This window comes from Apteryx mantelli, chromosome 20 (genome assembly GCF_036417845.1).
Source record: "Apteryx mantelli isolate bAptMan1 chromosome 20, bAptMan1.hap1, whole genome shotgun sequence".
Taxonomy (NCBI): domain Eukaryota; kingdom Metazoa; phylum Chordata; class Aves; order Apterygiformes; family Apterygidae; genus Apteryx; species Apteryx mantelli.
Genome location: NC_089997.1, coordinates 9,690,517 through 9,706,405, shown reverse-complemented (window position 1 = coordinate 9,706,405; position 15,889 = coordinate 9,690,517). Strand labels below are relative to the sequence as shown.

At 54.4% G+C, this 15,889-nt stretch overlaps 1 protein-coding gene across 1 annotated transcript in view; it reads right to left on the bottom strand.

Moving 5' to 3' along the window:
• Positions 1–15,447: 15,447 nt before the first annotated feature.
• Positions 15,448–15,889, bottom strand: part of LOC136993786 (scavenger receptor cysteine-rich type 1 protein M130-like) — an 88,771-nt gene continuing 88,329 nt past the window's right edge. Inside the window, exon 18 of the mRNA XM_067308732.1 lies at positions 15,448–15,704. Within this exon, the coding sequence (XP_067164833.1) occupies positions 15,448–15,704 (257 nt within the window). The remainder of the gene's footprint in view (positions 15,705–15,889) is intronic.

Here is a 15,889-nt window from a genome sequence, read left to right as displayed (position 1 = left end):
AGATGGTTCTTGCGGCATCTTTGTGAAATCTTCAGAGCTTGCGTTTAACCTGCTGCCAAGTGCCTGCAGCTGCTGCCTGCCTCTGCGAGGATCAGCCCCACATGTGGCTTCAGGGTCCCTGCGCTCCTCCAGTTCTGCTGGTTTAAGTGTTTGTGGGCTGGTGTGAGGAGGCCAATAGCTGGTGCAGGTGTGAGAGCAGTGCAGGCAGAGCAGTCTGTGATCCCTGTGTGTTTAGTGAGCTGGTGCCTGCAGCTCTGCTGGCGCTGCCTCTTCCCCTGTTCAGTCCCCATCCACGCCAGGCCCTGAGGTGCCGCAGTCACTAGGTCTCAAACACGTCTGCAGGTTAACAGTGCTGAACATTGGTTCCCTGCAAGTTTTCTGGAGAAGCTCACTGGCAAGGGAAGGACGCGCTGGTTCAAGCACCCAGAAGAAGGTTTTGGACGCTGCCAAGTCATTGCTGGGCGTTTTGGTGTGCTCAGATGTCAGCGCTTCCTCCCCTGGCGGCAGCAGCTGCCTGCGCTGTGTCGCCGTGGGGCGAGTGCGGTGCAGTGCCCGCTGCCCTCCCTCGCAGCCAGGTTTCACGCGCGGGAGCTGTGGCTGGGTGAGTGCAGCTGCAACACCCAGTCCGGCCGGAAACCCTGGCAGGGTTCTCCCTGTGGCCTGGCCTGCGTGGGGGCAGGGGCAGCCCCCAACCGCTCCGTGCAGTCCCTGCCCGCTGCAGGGCTGGCCCTGGCCGAGGCCCTGGGGGCGAGGGGGTCCGTGCCCCCTCTGTGACACAGGCTGTGGTCTCAGGGGACATCCCGTGTCACGGTGACAGCTGCCCTCTCCCACGTGGCCCTGGCCTCTCCGCACACGTCGTGGTGAGGCTGGGGGAGCCCAAGCACTGGGGCTGCTCTTGGCACCACTCTGCTGTGAGGAGCCGCCAACCCCGAGCGGGAGCCTGCGAGGGGAGGCTGGGCCAGATCGGGGCTGCAGTGACGTGTGGAGGAGGAGGAGGAGAGGAGCTGTTTCCTCATCACCTCCTGCTGCGGGGTGACCCAGGGCGAGGAGGACAAAGATGGAGCTCTGGGACACTGGCCACGGGACGCGGCATGGGCAGGTGGTGCCAATGCTCCCCACCCATGGTAAGGCTTTCAGGATCTCCTTCCCGGGAGCTGTCACAGAGACCATTAACTCTGAACATGGCTGTGGAAACCCTGGGTCGGGGGGAGGCTGGCTGGGGCTGGGGGCTGCAGCCAGATCCCCCACTGATGGTCCCCTCTGGCTCAGGTGCCATTGTGGCCAGCAGAACTCCTGGGTGCTGGCCCTGATGCCTGAAAAAGGCTGAGGGATCCTGCAGCTCCTGCTGGGCTCTGAAGAAGCAGATAGAATCACATGTGCTGGAAAGGAATCCTTAGACTTTTCTTCAGCTCAGCAAGACTTTCTGTCTGGGACCCCAAGCACTGCCTGTAATTCCTTCCCGCAGGCTTTGAGCTCCGGGACACATTGTGGATGTCCCGTGGTAGGATCTGCATGTCCTAATGCCTCTGTTTCAGCTGCAGACCCCTCGTGGGGGCAGATAAAGGTTGTAGCCTCAAGGCAGTGCCCACCTCAGCTGCTGAGCCCCTGTCAGGGATGGGGTGTGTTTGGGGAGGGGGATGCAGTTTGAATATGCTTGCACTTGTCATCTCCTTGGCTAGGCATGTGCTGAACAGCTGTGAGCTGGCCCCCCCAGAGCATGACGTGTCTTTCCCTTATTTTCCAGAGACCCTTGCTGTCTGGGAAGGTGTGTCTGACTACACTGTACGGCAGCTGATGCTGAACCAGGTGGGTCTGCCATCGTGGGCCTCCCCAGGAAAGCCTTCTTCTGGATCTGAGGGATCTGAGGGATGATTTCTCTGCTTTGACTTGTATTTTTGAGAGGGTGAAGGGGAGGGGGATGAAAACATCTGGAAAGTTCTTCAGAAGAACTTCTCCAAGGCTTCTCCAAAGCTTTTCTGAGTGCTTCGTCTGTCCCTTTTGTACAGCAGGATTGGGCAGGGCACTGAGCACCATCCCCATGCGCTGACAAGTCACCAGCCTGTTCACCTACCAGTCTCATAATTCTTCTTTTCCTTTGTGTTTTCAGGAAGTGAGAGTTATTCGACTTGAGACCTTTGGTGTTGTAACTGAACGAGCATGGTTTCCTGGCTGTTCGCAGACCCATGTTCCGTCTTTCGAAGACTATTGCAGAGGTTCACGGCCTCACCTATGATAAGGCCTATGCTCCTGGTAAGAAGACAGGCTGAAACTTTTGCTTTGCCTTAGGACATCTTTGGGGTGTGCATAACTGCTGTTCAGCAGTGACTGTTAGAAACCTAGAATTGCTTCCCCAGGTCCTGAGAACAGCTTCAATTTTTAGTTATCATGACATCGTAATGCGCATTACAATTATACTCCCTCTCTCCGTGACTTGTTTAACAGCTGGCTACATGCCAGATGTATTGGTGCTGCTGCTTCTCATCAGATTGATTTAAAACCTTTGGTCCATGTTTATGCCACACTGGAGCTTGTAAAGGTGAATAAGGGCATTCATGCTGGCTCTTCTATTCTCCTTCTACTTTGAAGTAGGTCAAAGGCATCTGTAGAGAGCTTTGAAATGGAGATCGGGACCATAGTATGTATGAAAACCCATCAGAGGCCATCTTTGCTGCGATTGCTGGTCATTCCTGTGAGCCCTGCATCTGTAGTGGACATCAGTGATGCCTGTGGGGCAGCAGGAGCTCCGAGTTGTGTTTGCAGTGGGTCTTTCCTTTCAAAGGACTCCACATGTTCTCTGTGATGTCAACATCCGTCTGGCACTTCTTAGAGCTGAGCCTCTGGCACCAAAAGCAGGGATGTTTGCTGTGCAGTTCTGAGGGTGCTGGGGGTGGCTGGAAGGATCTGAAGGGGAGTAGTGCAATGCTTGTGTTTGCCTTCTTTCTTTCATCCATGTGATGTGGCACAGCTAAATGTCTCCCAACCTGGAATGCACAGAGTGTGAGCACAAGTACCTGGCACCCACTCCGCCCTCTTGGGAACTGGCCCCCTTTCTCCTCTCCTTGTCCTGCCATCGTGCCTCATGTTCATAGGGGATGGCCAGGCCCTTTCTTTCAGTCTCTGTAGGGAAGAAAGCATTGCTGTACACTTGGCACATCCGGTTGTAGAGTGCTTTGAACTTCTCCTAGGGAGAGATGACATGAGATTCCTTCGGGAGCTTTACCAGATGTTAAAGAAGACAGCTCTATAGCAGTGTCTTGCTTGAAGACCTCAAAGCTGCCGATGCTCTGTTTTAGCCTGCTCCACTAGTGACTTTGTTCCTCTTTTTCTGCTTCCTAGGTCATAAGCTCTCTGAGCCCCTGAAGTATGCTTGCATAACCTCGGACATCTCTGTTCCTCGGAAAACAGTGGAGGCTTGCATGGAAGAGACCATGCGTCTTTTCTCCCGCTGCCTGGAGAGTGGGAAGAATGTTGCCCTTGTGTTGAAGGACATTGGCATGCTTGTTATTCAAGGAGTAGATGTGAAAATGAGATTTTACAGAGACTTTCTGAGAAGGCTGAATGGGACAGAGCAGCTGGTAGAAGTTCTTCTTGGGGTAAGTTTTCCATTTCTCCAGCACTACTTGTAGTCCTTTTCTAACTCACAAGTGACTGCAGTTCTATTAGCCTGCCATGACCTGTTTAAGCACATGGACAATCCTGGCCTAGAGTAATGCCAACTCCCTGGACAGTTTGTCTTGAGCATTCAGAGGATTTGGCAACAAAGACGACCCTGGGAATAGCTGTGCTGGGTCCACCCAAAGATTCATCCAGCCCAGGAGCCCTTTCCCATGTGCTCAGGGAAAAAAGTCCAAGGAAAGGGCAGGTCTTGTGTGTTTTTTCCAGGTAGACTTCCCTCCTTCCAGAAAGCCATGGTTTAGTGCCCTTTAGTGATGACATTTGAACCCATGCATCCTTTGGCTGTGCCTGGGATGGTAAGGCAGTGAGTTCAGCATTTTGCCCTTAAGCTGTGTAACAATATTTCTGTGTGTCCCTTTGGAAGCTTGGCCTGATCCCTTCATGGGATGCCCTTGAGCTCTGGTGTGGTGAGGAATAGTAATGGATCCCTCCTCCCCTTGCCTGGATCAGTGGAGATGTCAGACATCGCTGTGAAATCTCTGTTGACCTCAGTCCTCTCTCTTTGAAGCTGGAGGGCCTGAGTGTGTTTCATCTCTCCCAAATGGCAGCTGGTCAGAATATTTATCACTCTCATGCTCTTGCTCTGTAGCGTTTCTAGGTCTGTGTCTGTGTAGGTTTGTTTTTGCAGGGATCATTGCTGACCCCAGTCTCTGGGCAGGAAGCAGAGGCCCAGGCAGACCAAGGCCCATATGGGACCAGCCCCCTGTTGCTGCTGTTGCTGTGTTGGTCTAGTTGTGCTGACCAGCTCTTCCCAGTGCCCTGGAGTGTCACCAGCATGAAAGGGGTCTTTCTGTCCTAATGTGTGCATCTGCTCGCAGCGAGTGTGTCCCAGAGAGAATCGTTTGAGCCCAATGCCCTTCCCCAGGTCTCTAGTGCAGCTCTGTCCTTCATGCTGGTCTTTCAGGTGCTGCTGGAAAGGTGAGATGTGAAAGCAGGCTGAGGTGAGCCCCTCGAGGGTTAAGGCAGAGATGCAAGCAGGCTGTAGGCCAGCCCTGCTTCCCAGCTCTGTCTCTTCCTTCTGTCCTAGTGCGTGGTGTCTTTTCAGTCCATTCTCTGGGCCAGGGCCTTTTCTCCAGCCTTTGTTGCAGTGGGTCCCAGAGCAGCTGCCCCTTGAACACACCCCAGAGGTTTGTCCTTCCCAGTTGTTACCCGCTTTGCCTCTCCATTCCTCTATGGTGCAGAGGCAGTTGTCTGAATGTTAGGAGAGACTGTGGGGTTAACCCCACATCAAGCCGGCAGGGAAAATGCAGCCGCCAGGAATCCCAACTAGTGCAATGCCTTCTCGTGTGCTTGCCTCCATCAGCTTCTGCATTAGGAAAGACCTAGTCTCCTGACTGAGTCTCTGGATTCTCAGCCTTGCAAAAAGCCTGACAGTGTTCATACCCTCTCTCATTAATTTCTCTCCAGCTTCTGTGCTTCATAACTGAGGGACTGTTGAGAGGAGTGGAGAAATTCAGCATTTCAGTGAGGCAGCTTCTTCTCTGAGCAGTGGAAAAGTTTGCTGCCCTTGTGAGCACTGAGATAATTTTCTTGGCATCACCTCACACATGTCTGTCACTTTGCAGATGCCAGAGATGAGGGATTCAGTCCTCTCAGGCACCAAAACTGCTGCTTCTCAGACCCATTCTGGTCAGGTCATCATCTTTTCTGAGTGAGTATGTTTGCTTCTTAGCCCCTGGGTGGCCAAGCGAGCAGCTTCTCACGGCATGTTTGGTAGCATTGTGTTGCCAGTGCTTGTGAAGGCTGCTCAGAAACTCATCTGAGAGTAACTCTTTGAAATGTGCATCAAAGTGCAGGTCCGTACTAGTTGCTGGCTTGGGACATTTTCATATCTTCTGTGAGACCTGCATGAATCAAATGTGTCCTGAATGTGTTTTCTGGGGTCAAAAGTTTTTTTGTGGGAGGCCTATCTAGGCCAAAGTGAAGGCTGTGCCCAGGGGGGTTTGGCGAGCTTTGTCCTGGCTCCCATCATGCTCAGTGTTTTGTTCCATTACTTGTCTGGGAGATGGAGGTTCCTTTTTACAGATGGATGGACATGAGCTTGGGAGGGCCTGCAAGTGATTTGGAGGGTGAGACGGGAATTAGAAATGGTGCTGGAAAGCTGTAGGAAAGGAGATTATTGTGTTCTGCCTGGACATGAACATTGAACGGGAGATGGGAGATGGTCCCAACAGCAGCACAGAGGATCTGGGTTAAAATGAGCTTTCTCATAGGAAGGCTAGGAAAGCTCTCAAAGGGCCTGATGAGGAAGCTCATGCCCCTCTAGGTTCTCGAGGTCTTCACGATGTCACTCAGCTTGCTACTGCACTCCTCCAGCATCTGGCGTATTCTTCATATTCTGCTTTGGAAAAAGATGGACTTCCCAGTAGCTCCCAAATGCCCCTGTGTCCTCATTATTCACCCAAGGGGCAAAGGAAGTGTGGTGCCCTCCCTTTAGACTGGTGTCTTTTTCCTATTTCCAGGTACAAGTTTGAGAGTACAGCTAGAAAACCACCCGTGGCACCTGTGAAGCCGACCCGGGAAGAAGAGATGGGAAAAGATGGGTCCAGTGTCAAGAAAGGTAATGAAGCAGCTGGTTCCTGGCAGGGGTTTGTGTCTTCTCCCTCTGTCCTCTTTGGCAGGGCATTGGAGCCAAGGTGACAGTGGGATGGCTCAGGTAGCATGAGGCACTAGAGGTGATGCTGCTTACCCAATCTGGGAAATCTCAAGTGAGTCCTGCGGGAACAAGACCTCGGGGCAGCCCAACACTCCCACCTGCAGCTGATACCTCCAAGTTAAACTTTCCCCCATTTCCACAGGACTCAGTGCCCTGGCGTGCACTGCAAACTGCTCTTATTTTGAGGCGTTGGTGCAGAAGGGAGGCAAACTTGAGAACTGTCCTTGGGCAATGTGAATCCTAAATTGTGCCTGGAGCTGTATGTAATGGAGGGGCTGAGCTCTTTCATGGAATCAGTGTGTTTTCAAGTGGTGGGAAGAGTCACCTTGAGTAGATGGTACAAAGTCTGGTAACCTATGTCAAGACTTCCTTTCATTTTCAAAGCAAGGAGTTCTTACCTTTCTTTCCGAATTTCTCATAAACATCCCCAAAACAGTGCCTTTGGGTTGACTGTGTCACCAGAGGAACTGCAGGCATATGAGATCAGTAGACAGATCCAAGGATGTGCTCCCCTTGTGTGAAATTGTTGCCCCCAGAGAGACTCTGATCATTCACCAGTACATCCCAGCAAGCCTCCTTTTTCATAATGTGACTAGGATAGAATGTGAAAGAACAGAAAAAACAGTACCACAAGAAATGATGTTGCACAGTAAAAACTAAAAGAAAGAGAGAAGCCAGTGTCTGGAAGGGCTAAAGACCACCCAGGAAAGAAGACATAAAAGGAATCAGCTGGAGGCCTCACAGTTTTATCACAGGCTTGATCAGATCTGCATATCCTTCCTTTTCAAAAGGTCTCTGCAATTCTATCCTGAGGTGTTTTCTTGTCTCCTGCTTATAGGAAATCTTCCTGCCCAGCGCCTCCTCTTGAGAGAGAGACATCCTCCACCCAAAATTACAGCTCCGACTATGCAGAAAGGAAAGGGGAAGAAAGCTGAGGGCAAAGCGCCTCATGGCAGGTGAGACACTTGGAGGAATGGATGAGGGTGACCCTGGACCCTTGTGCTTGTTTGGGTGAGATGCTTCCTCTGGACACAAGATTCATAGCAGCTCTGAATGTCTTTTATCACATGTCACAGTGACTCCTGATCCCTTGATGGCAGGAATGCCTTTACACCCCTGACCACTTTCTCCTTCTTTGACACTGGGTGTCCAGGAACAATCAGTTTTCCATACCAAAACACACGGTAGCTGGGACCATCGAGCAGTGTTTAATACATTAGCCAGGACGTGTGTCTTAGAGGCTGTCTTTGTAAAGGACCCTACTCCTCTCCTTGCCGCATCAAGACAGAGCCTGTATCTGGGCATGCTGAGCATTCCTGCGGGCACATCATGCAGCCCTGGGCATTTCAGCTGGGGGTGATCTCTGTCTCTGCCCAGCTTGTGAGTACAGGACGGAGACCAAACTCCCCCTGTGCTCACACCACCTCCCCACAATGTGTATTTTCAGCGTGCTGCCACGCATCCAAGGGAGCTGCTCAAGGAAGGTGGAGCGAGGCAGGAGGAAGGGCAGTGCTGAAGTCATGCCGCCACCTGAGAAACTGGTTACAAGAATCCAGAGGTGGCCAGGAGAGGTACGTGCTACTGACTGAGGTCCTCCTTGTGCCATATGGACTTGTGGAAAAGCGCAGTTCTATGGGCAGTGAGTATGAAAGACTCCTTCCTGCGTGTTCATTTGGCCATTGACCGACCTTGTCTGAGCCTTGCTTTAAAAGGTGCGGGTCATGCTCTAGTTTTGCAATCCATTTGTCACTATTGCATTCTCAGGAATCACCTCAGAAGAACACCTCCCCTTTGGCCCTGTTTCTAGGGGGAATGTACCTGCTGGGCCTTTCAGGGATAGAAGATGGACGGTTTCTGTTTAGCTCAGTGATCATTTAGCTCATTGGTCCGAGCAAATGTGCGATTTGCAGACCTGCCAGTATTAGCTTAGGGGCATAAGAGCACTGACAGGAAGGCTCAAGACAAGGGGCAGAAGGGAGGATGAGAAATGACCTTTGCGCACTGGAAAATACCAGATGCCAGTAATAATCTTTGCTGTTTCTTTTCTGTGGCCCTCCAGGTGGAATATCACTTCAGAGTAATGGGGGAGGGGATTCTTGTCTTTCCTCCAATCTGAACCCCTGGGAAGATTTCCCTTTCCTGTGCCTTTTGCTGAAGAGACAAGCAAAGCAAGTGAAGAGAGAAGAGTACTTTTGGAGAACTCATCTGAAGAAACCCCAGTGCTTCCTCTGGAGCTGTTTTCCAGAAGCATCCGTAAGAGGCAAGGAACCATGAGAAAGGGGGCTTGTGGTCCAAGCGAAGTCCCGGTGTTTATTAAAGGCCCATAGTTGGGCTGCCAGCTGTTGGGGAAGCTCAAGTGAGGCCATGAACACTGATGCTGAGAGTAAAAGCTGAGGTCCTAAGGGGTGTTTGGGGTCATTTGATCTGACCTGCCAAACCTCCCAGTAGGGTTGCATTAAAAGTTCCTGCTCTGCCCATGGCAATTTCTTGCCCTCATTTGCGATGCTATGGGAGATGTCTGACTGAGATGGAGGGGTGAGTAGGCAGCCTGGCCCTTGCCCTCTGAGGGGCAGTGGGCCTGCGAGGGAGAAAGATTGGATTTGTGGAAAAGGGTGGGATTTGTAATGCAAGAGACAAAGCAGAGTGCAGAGTGGGGTCTGTCCTTGGCGTCCTGGCCCAGCAGATGTAGAGGGAGAAGCGCTGAATGCGAGTGGCAGGGAGGGGGCTGTTTAACCAGCTGCTCAGGGAGCAGGGACTTCAGTGTGAGGAAGAGCACAGAGGGACCTGTCTGGGACCCCTACTGAACATCCCTCTGCATCAGCTCCTTCCTGCTGAAAGGGCTCAAGGCAGGGCAGAAAGGCAGTGACTCCCCTGGGGTCTAGCAGGGAGGCTAAAAGCTGCCTGTAAAACCATGACTTCACAGCAGCCCCAGATCAAAGACTGGCAGTCAGTTTTGCTCTCCAAATTTACTTTATTATTATTATTTTTTTAAATATCTCCTGAACATTGCACACAGACTTGCTTTTGTGTTCTCTATCCCCTCAGGACCAGCTCACGGCACAAAAAACCCCCTTTCCTTACCCAAATGTACTCACCCATGAGGCTGCCCTGCCCAGCCCAGCTGCAGCACTTTGCAGCCCCCTGTCCCCGCAGAGAGGGAGAAGCCCTGCTCCTGCAGCCCCACATGCTGCGTTGGCCATCTTGGCAGCTCTTGCTGCTGCTGAACCCTGCTCTCCCATCAGGAGCTCAGCTGCGACTGCAACCCAGGACATCCCTCTCTGTCTCCAGACTCAGCCTCTCTCCAGCCAACAAGTCAGGCTAAGGATCAAGCACAGCCTGGATGGAGAGTGCTGTCCTCTACCCTGATGTTGTGCTTGGGGTAGATGAAGGACTGACCCTGCCACAGGGTGGGGGATCTCTGGCAGAGCTGTCTGCACTTCAGGCAGATGTGTGAATCACTCCCACGTCCCCACACAGTCTCTGGAGCGGGCACTCAGCTGGTCTCTTTCCCTGCCCCGTGGCACTTCACCCTCCCTTCTCCCCATTCAGCAATGAAATGTACAGACACAACCACCTGGCACTGACACACACTCTTCCCTCTTCTGTCCTTCCCATCAGGCAAGGGGATGGGACAAGTCAGCTCAGCTCAGGGTCAACAGGACACATGTATATCACATCCTCCGTGCTGCTCTCCAGCCTCTCTGGCCATCCCACATGGTCTAGAAAGGATGTCCCACTGCAAGATGCATGTCCCAGCCAGCAGCAGATCTGCTGTCCCAGAGCTGGGACATGGTGACTGTGAGCAAAACCCAGGGTGCTGGGCAGCACAATCCCCCAGGCACCCCACCAACAGGGCAACGTCCCTGGGTGGGGTTGAACCACCAACCTTTCAGTTAACAGCCGAATGCGCTACCTGCTGCGCCACAGAGACCCCCACCTGGTGCTCTCCTGGGGCAGCTCCAGTGTCCAGTTCCCGGTGCTGTGGGAATGGGAATGTTCCTGATCCCAGGCACATCCCCAGCCCCAGGGAAGGGGACACTGCCATTTGCCCACTGCCAGGTGCTGGTGGGCAGAGCGGTGCAGAGGGAGGCCTAATATGTGGGTGAGGGGCTGTGGGCAGCTCCCTGCCCAGGATCGGCTCTGCCTGCTTTCATGGCCCTTCCAATGCACAGCCCAGGGGGCAACTGGAGCTGTGGGCACATCACCCTGGGGAGGGCATTTCCCTCACCCCATTTGCTCCTGCTGCTGGCATCGAAGACAGGTGTGACACACACAGCAGTGCTGCACGGGGTGGCAGAGGTGACTCGGGGAAGGGGTTTGCTCCTCTCCATTGACCCTCCCTGGGAGGGCCAGAGTGTGGGAGCAGCACCTGCAGCAAGAGTCTCCTCCTGCCCCCATCAACTGCAGAGATGTTGAAGGGGCAGCAATCTATGGTGCAGCCCTGGTCCAGGACCAGCCCCAGCTGAGAGGGAATCTCAACTTCCCCCATCCCAGCCTGTGGCCCAGCAGGAGGGTTCAAATGCTGCTTTCTGCTGAGGCTCTCAGGGCACCAGGGGCCAACAGGGCTGTGCTTGTCAGGGGCACATCATGGGAGAAGAGTATGTCCCACCCCTCAGCAGGCTCTTAGGGGATGTAGCTCAGTGAAGAGCATCTACTTTGCATGCAGGAGGTCCTGGGTTCAATCCCCAGCATCTGCAGGGGAAGTTTTTGTCCTGAATCTCCATTCCCCCGCAACAAGGGTGAGGGCTGGGAACAGGATGCATTGCTCCTCTCCAGATTTTGCAGGCTTGTCCTCTGACAGACTGTCCTGTGGGAAGTGGAGCTCCCCATGTGGGAAGAGCCCAGGCAGATCATCAGAAAGCCTGCCCAGGTGAAATGACATCATTATGTTGCTACTATTGCAACAACCTGATTGGCCAGCAGTAGGCAAACAGGTGGGAGCTGAGAGGTCATCAAGTGCATTTCAGGAGAGATGGCAGCCCTGTGAGATAAGGATCAGTAGCATGCATGATGGTGAGAGGACTGGATGCTGGCTGGGAGGTTATTTCAGCTGCAGCAGCAGGATTGCCCTGGGCAGGCAGACAGGCACTGTGAGGACATCAGGCGCACCTGACCATGGGAGGTGAGAGCTCAGCAGGAGGGGAGAGAGGAGGCAGGTGGAGGTGATCACTGGGACATCACTGGTGAATCACTGCTGTCCCTGCACCTCCTAACCAGCAGCAGGTGAGCAGGCACTGGGGTCACCGCAGGCAACAGGAGCTGTGGGCAGGCATGTGAGGTCATCAAGGGCATGACAAAGCCCAGAAGGCAGCCATGAGAGCCTGGAGGGAGGAATGAGGGAGGGCAGGTGACTGTGACACCACTGGAATATTGATTGTGAGGTCACTTCTATGACTACAGCCTGATTGGCCAGCAGCAGGCAGGCAGGCACTGTGAGGTCATCAAGGGCAGGAGATAGCCCCCAGGAGAGAGGAGAGCTCCTGAAGAGGGGAGAGGCAGAGGCGGATAAAGGTGACATGGCTGGGACCTTCTTTGCAAGGTCACTCTATTGCAGCAATCTGATTGGGCAGCAAGCTGGCACTGTGAGGTCAGGAATCAGGTCAGAAAACATTCCCCATGGAGAGGAGATCTCGGGGGAGGGGAGAGGGAGAGGTGGGTCAGGGTGACGTGTCTGGGATGTTGACTGTGGAGTCAATTCCTTGCCTCAGCTGGATTGGCCATTAGCCCATAGGTCAGCAGGGAGGTGTAGTGAGGTCATCAAGAACAAAAGAAAACTCCCACCATCAGAAAGGAGAGCTCAGGGGGAGGGGAGAGGGACAGGCAGGTAAGGAGGGACAATGCTGGAATGAGGATGTCACTTCTTTTGCACTGTGGTAAGATCTTTGGAATTAAAGTTACAGCTATGATACAAGGATGATGTTCAGATTTGTCCGATATAGTCCTATATCAACAGAAATGGATCATGCATGCTCTGGAGTGGTCACATACGACCATGGGCCAGCCAGATTATAAGGATTCACTGGAAAAATCCCATTCAGGGATTCTCACCCAGTTTAGCTGAAGATACTGTTGCAAGGGCACCTGTGATAGAGACTACCATCAACATCTGGACAGCGACCAGCAATCCTCTTCAAGAGGTTTGGTTTCCGCACATGGGCATCACCCTAAGCAAAAGATCCCGAAGAATTAGACTTCTGTTTTAGACCAACACTCTGACCATGGATGTCTGTGAAGCACATGGATTGTTTTGATCCATCACCTTTTGGTTATGGACCCGGGCTCTTGTGCTGTGCCCCTCTACTCCTCTTGCAGGCTCTGCATGGAGCATCAGAGCAGGCACACAGTTTCCTATAGCCAAGGCAAGAGATTCGGTTGCAGGTCTGGTCTTGAGCCTGGCAAACATCTCCTGGGGATGCCGAAGACATCATCCTGACGATGGAACAGGGCCATGTCTTCAAGTTTTCACTCTTTGTCCATCTCTGGCCCATGTCCACGTGTGTCTGTGTGGTGACATTTCTGCAGCTGAGCAGAGGGGGTCCCTGTGCCAGACCTCGAGTTGAGCGTGTCCTTCAGGTGGGGGCTGAGCCTGGCCCCAGAGCCCCCAGGGTCACCCCATCCCTGCCCCACTGCTTCAGGGATGTACTGGTGACACCATCGTTGTCACCATCAGCAGCATTGGTTTTTTGTCCTCACGTCCACACTGGGGATCGAGTCCCTTCCCACAATTGCTTCCCAGCTCTGCATGCACAGCCCAGCCATCCTGCAAGGTCCCCAGCACCAGCGCTCTGGCCGGGAGAGGAGCAGAGATGTCCCCAGCCCCGGGCCATGCTGCTGCCCATGGAGGAGCTCCCAGTGGGGCACAGGGAAACACTGCCATGGGAGAGGGTGCTGGTGATAGCTGCTGGATCCCTCCTCTCCTCGAGGGCAGGATCCTGCTGTTTGCAGCACTACCGAGCTGTGGCTGTTCCCAGCAGGGAGCCCGGCTTTGCCCTGGCCCGGCTGGGGGGATGGAGGGGGCTCACACAGCCCCACTGCTGGGCTGCGGCTTGGCTCCTGGGACCCAGAGCTGAAAGCCTCCTGCGAAGCAGAGCCAGCGCTGGGCAGCACTGGGGCTGGGGATGTTATCCTCTGCCTCCCTGAGAGAGGCACCAGACCCTGGGCAGAGACATCTGATTTTGTCTCCCGGCCTGATGGTGCCTGTTGCAGGGGAGAGGCGAGCTGTGCTGGGGCAGCTGGGCAGGGAGAGCTGACAGCAGTCGCGTGGCCCCGTGCTTTCCTGTGTCTGCCAAGGCTGAAATCAGTAAATGAGTGGAAGATGGATGCGTAAGTGGTGGGGTGGGGGGATGACAAAAGGAAGGAAAGAGAAAAATGCAAGGGAAAAAGTAGGGAACATAAATAATTTCAGTGTAGGAAAGGAAAATTAAAGCAGGCAAAAAATGCTACTCTCAGAAACTGCCAGTTTAGTCACAGAATCCCAATGTTTTTTACATATAGGTATAGATCATATAGATTCAGACACAGGTACAGACACAGATGCATTTGGTGACTCCTCCCCATTCCAGGAGATCTCTCCGAGTAGCTCAGGTGTCAGCTCAGTGCAGGAAAGGAAATGAGCCAGGGCAAAGGCAGAATGTGTTTTTGTGCGCTTGGCCTTAGCCCCACTGCCTGTCAGTGTGTGGCATGGGGAACCCATCAGGAAGAGCCAGTGGAGTGTGGAGACCCCCCCTGGCTGGAGGAGGGAGGGCAGTTTGGGTGCCAGATGCTGCACAGCTGCTGAACCCTCCTCCCCACTCAGCTCCTGTGTGAGAAGTTTCTCACCTGTGGGTGCTGGGGCACAGTTGGTTAAAACCCGGCCTGGGACCAGGGATCTTCTCTCAGCTCCAATCAGCAACTGCTTTAGGAGTGGACATGAAATCTTCTCTCCATGGAAATATGCCCTTATGAGCATCCTCAGGGATGGGCCTGTCCCAAGGCCGGGGGCTGAACTGTGACTTTGGGCTGGAGGGCACATATTGTGGTGGACCCTTCTCCAGCCCACTGCCCTCTCCCTCTTCTGCCTCCCACCCTGCTGAAGGAAATGTCCTCTCCTGTCACTGACTGCTCCCGTCCCCTGCGTCTGCACACAGATATTCCCCTGCACAGAGCCAAACTGGTGCCCCAGCTGAGGTGGCTCCTTCTTCTGCCCTTGCAGCCCATCAGCGGGAGGGCAGAGGGGTGGGGGTGGATGGGAGCAGGAGAGGGGTCCCAGCACTGCCCGCAGCCCTGGTGCCTCACAGCCCCTTGCCAGGAAGGAGCCAGCTCTGGGCTGTGCCAGGAGTGCTCGGGGGTCCGTGAGGGCCATGGGAGCCAGGAGCAGCCCCTGGAAATGGGAGACCCTGTGGAGCCAGAGGAGGGGAAATCCCAGCCCCTGGCACCCCAACAAGCTGCTCTGCACCATGTGCAGGGTCAGTGGGAAGCAGAGCTGCCTCTCAAGCGCTGTGGGGAGGTGATCCCCAGGCAATGAGCCCCTCTGGGGCTGGCTGGGGTGTTCAGGGCTCTGCCGTCACCTCCAGGCTCTCTGCTGTGGGGCCACAGCCCAGGACCAACCCTGTCACTGCCTCTTGGTGGTGGCCTCCGTGCCTGGGACCAGGGTGGTCCAGGCAGAGGCCCTGGCAAAAGACCAAGCAGGGGCACTCCCGGGGTGAGGAGACTGGACCTCCCTGCCCAGAGGGGCATTACGGGACCCTGCAGAGAGACCCAGTTTGGCTGGAAGCTCTGCGTGTGGTTTGCAGGATGGAAATGTCTCTGCCAGCAGGAATATCCTCCAGCTGGACTGTTCACTATTCCCACACTCCAGGGTCTATGGGCACTTGCAGGCGCACAGCCTGTCTCAGAGCCCGCTGGTCCTGAGACATGCCCCTTCCCCACTGCTGGTTCTTAGTGCTTCGCCCTCCCTGATCAGCCTCGGGGAGACACCCCGACACCTGGGGAGGGAAGCACCAGCTCTGGATCAGACTCCCAAATGCTTTTAATCAGAACAAATACCAATGCATGGCATAGAAGTAGACGAATAAAAATAGACAAAATGCCCAGCTCTTTCTGCTACCAGTGGGAGAAGGGAGACTGGTCTCTGGCACTCACGGCTCTCCCAGCTGCACAGACCTCTCTTCCATCCCAGGTGCACCCAACCACATGGCAGGGGTGGGCTCTCCTGGCCCTGGGCTCAGGGACCTTTGGGCACCAGGGTCCAGTCTCTCAGCCTTGGTGTCCTCATGGGGATGTGTCAGAGACACCTCTTCAGCATCATCGTACCCCGTGTCTGTGGGGAGCGGGGATGGGGCGTCTCTCTTGGCTCCTGGGGCCCCATCACTTCCCCAGGAGTGCAGGCTCCCCTCTGGAAGCAGCAAGGCCGGTGCATTGCAGTTGGCCCCATGCACGTGCCCCTCCTGGGCTGTAAATCCCCTTCCTCTCCCTCCTCTTTCTGTCCCGAGATGTCCAGCCCCTTATCCCACCCCAGTTTCCCCACCAGGAAAACTCCTGGCGCAGGTTCCCTCCCTGTCCCGGGAGGTCGGGCTCTCA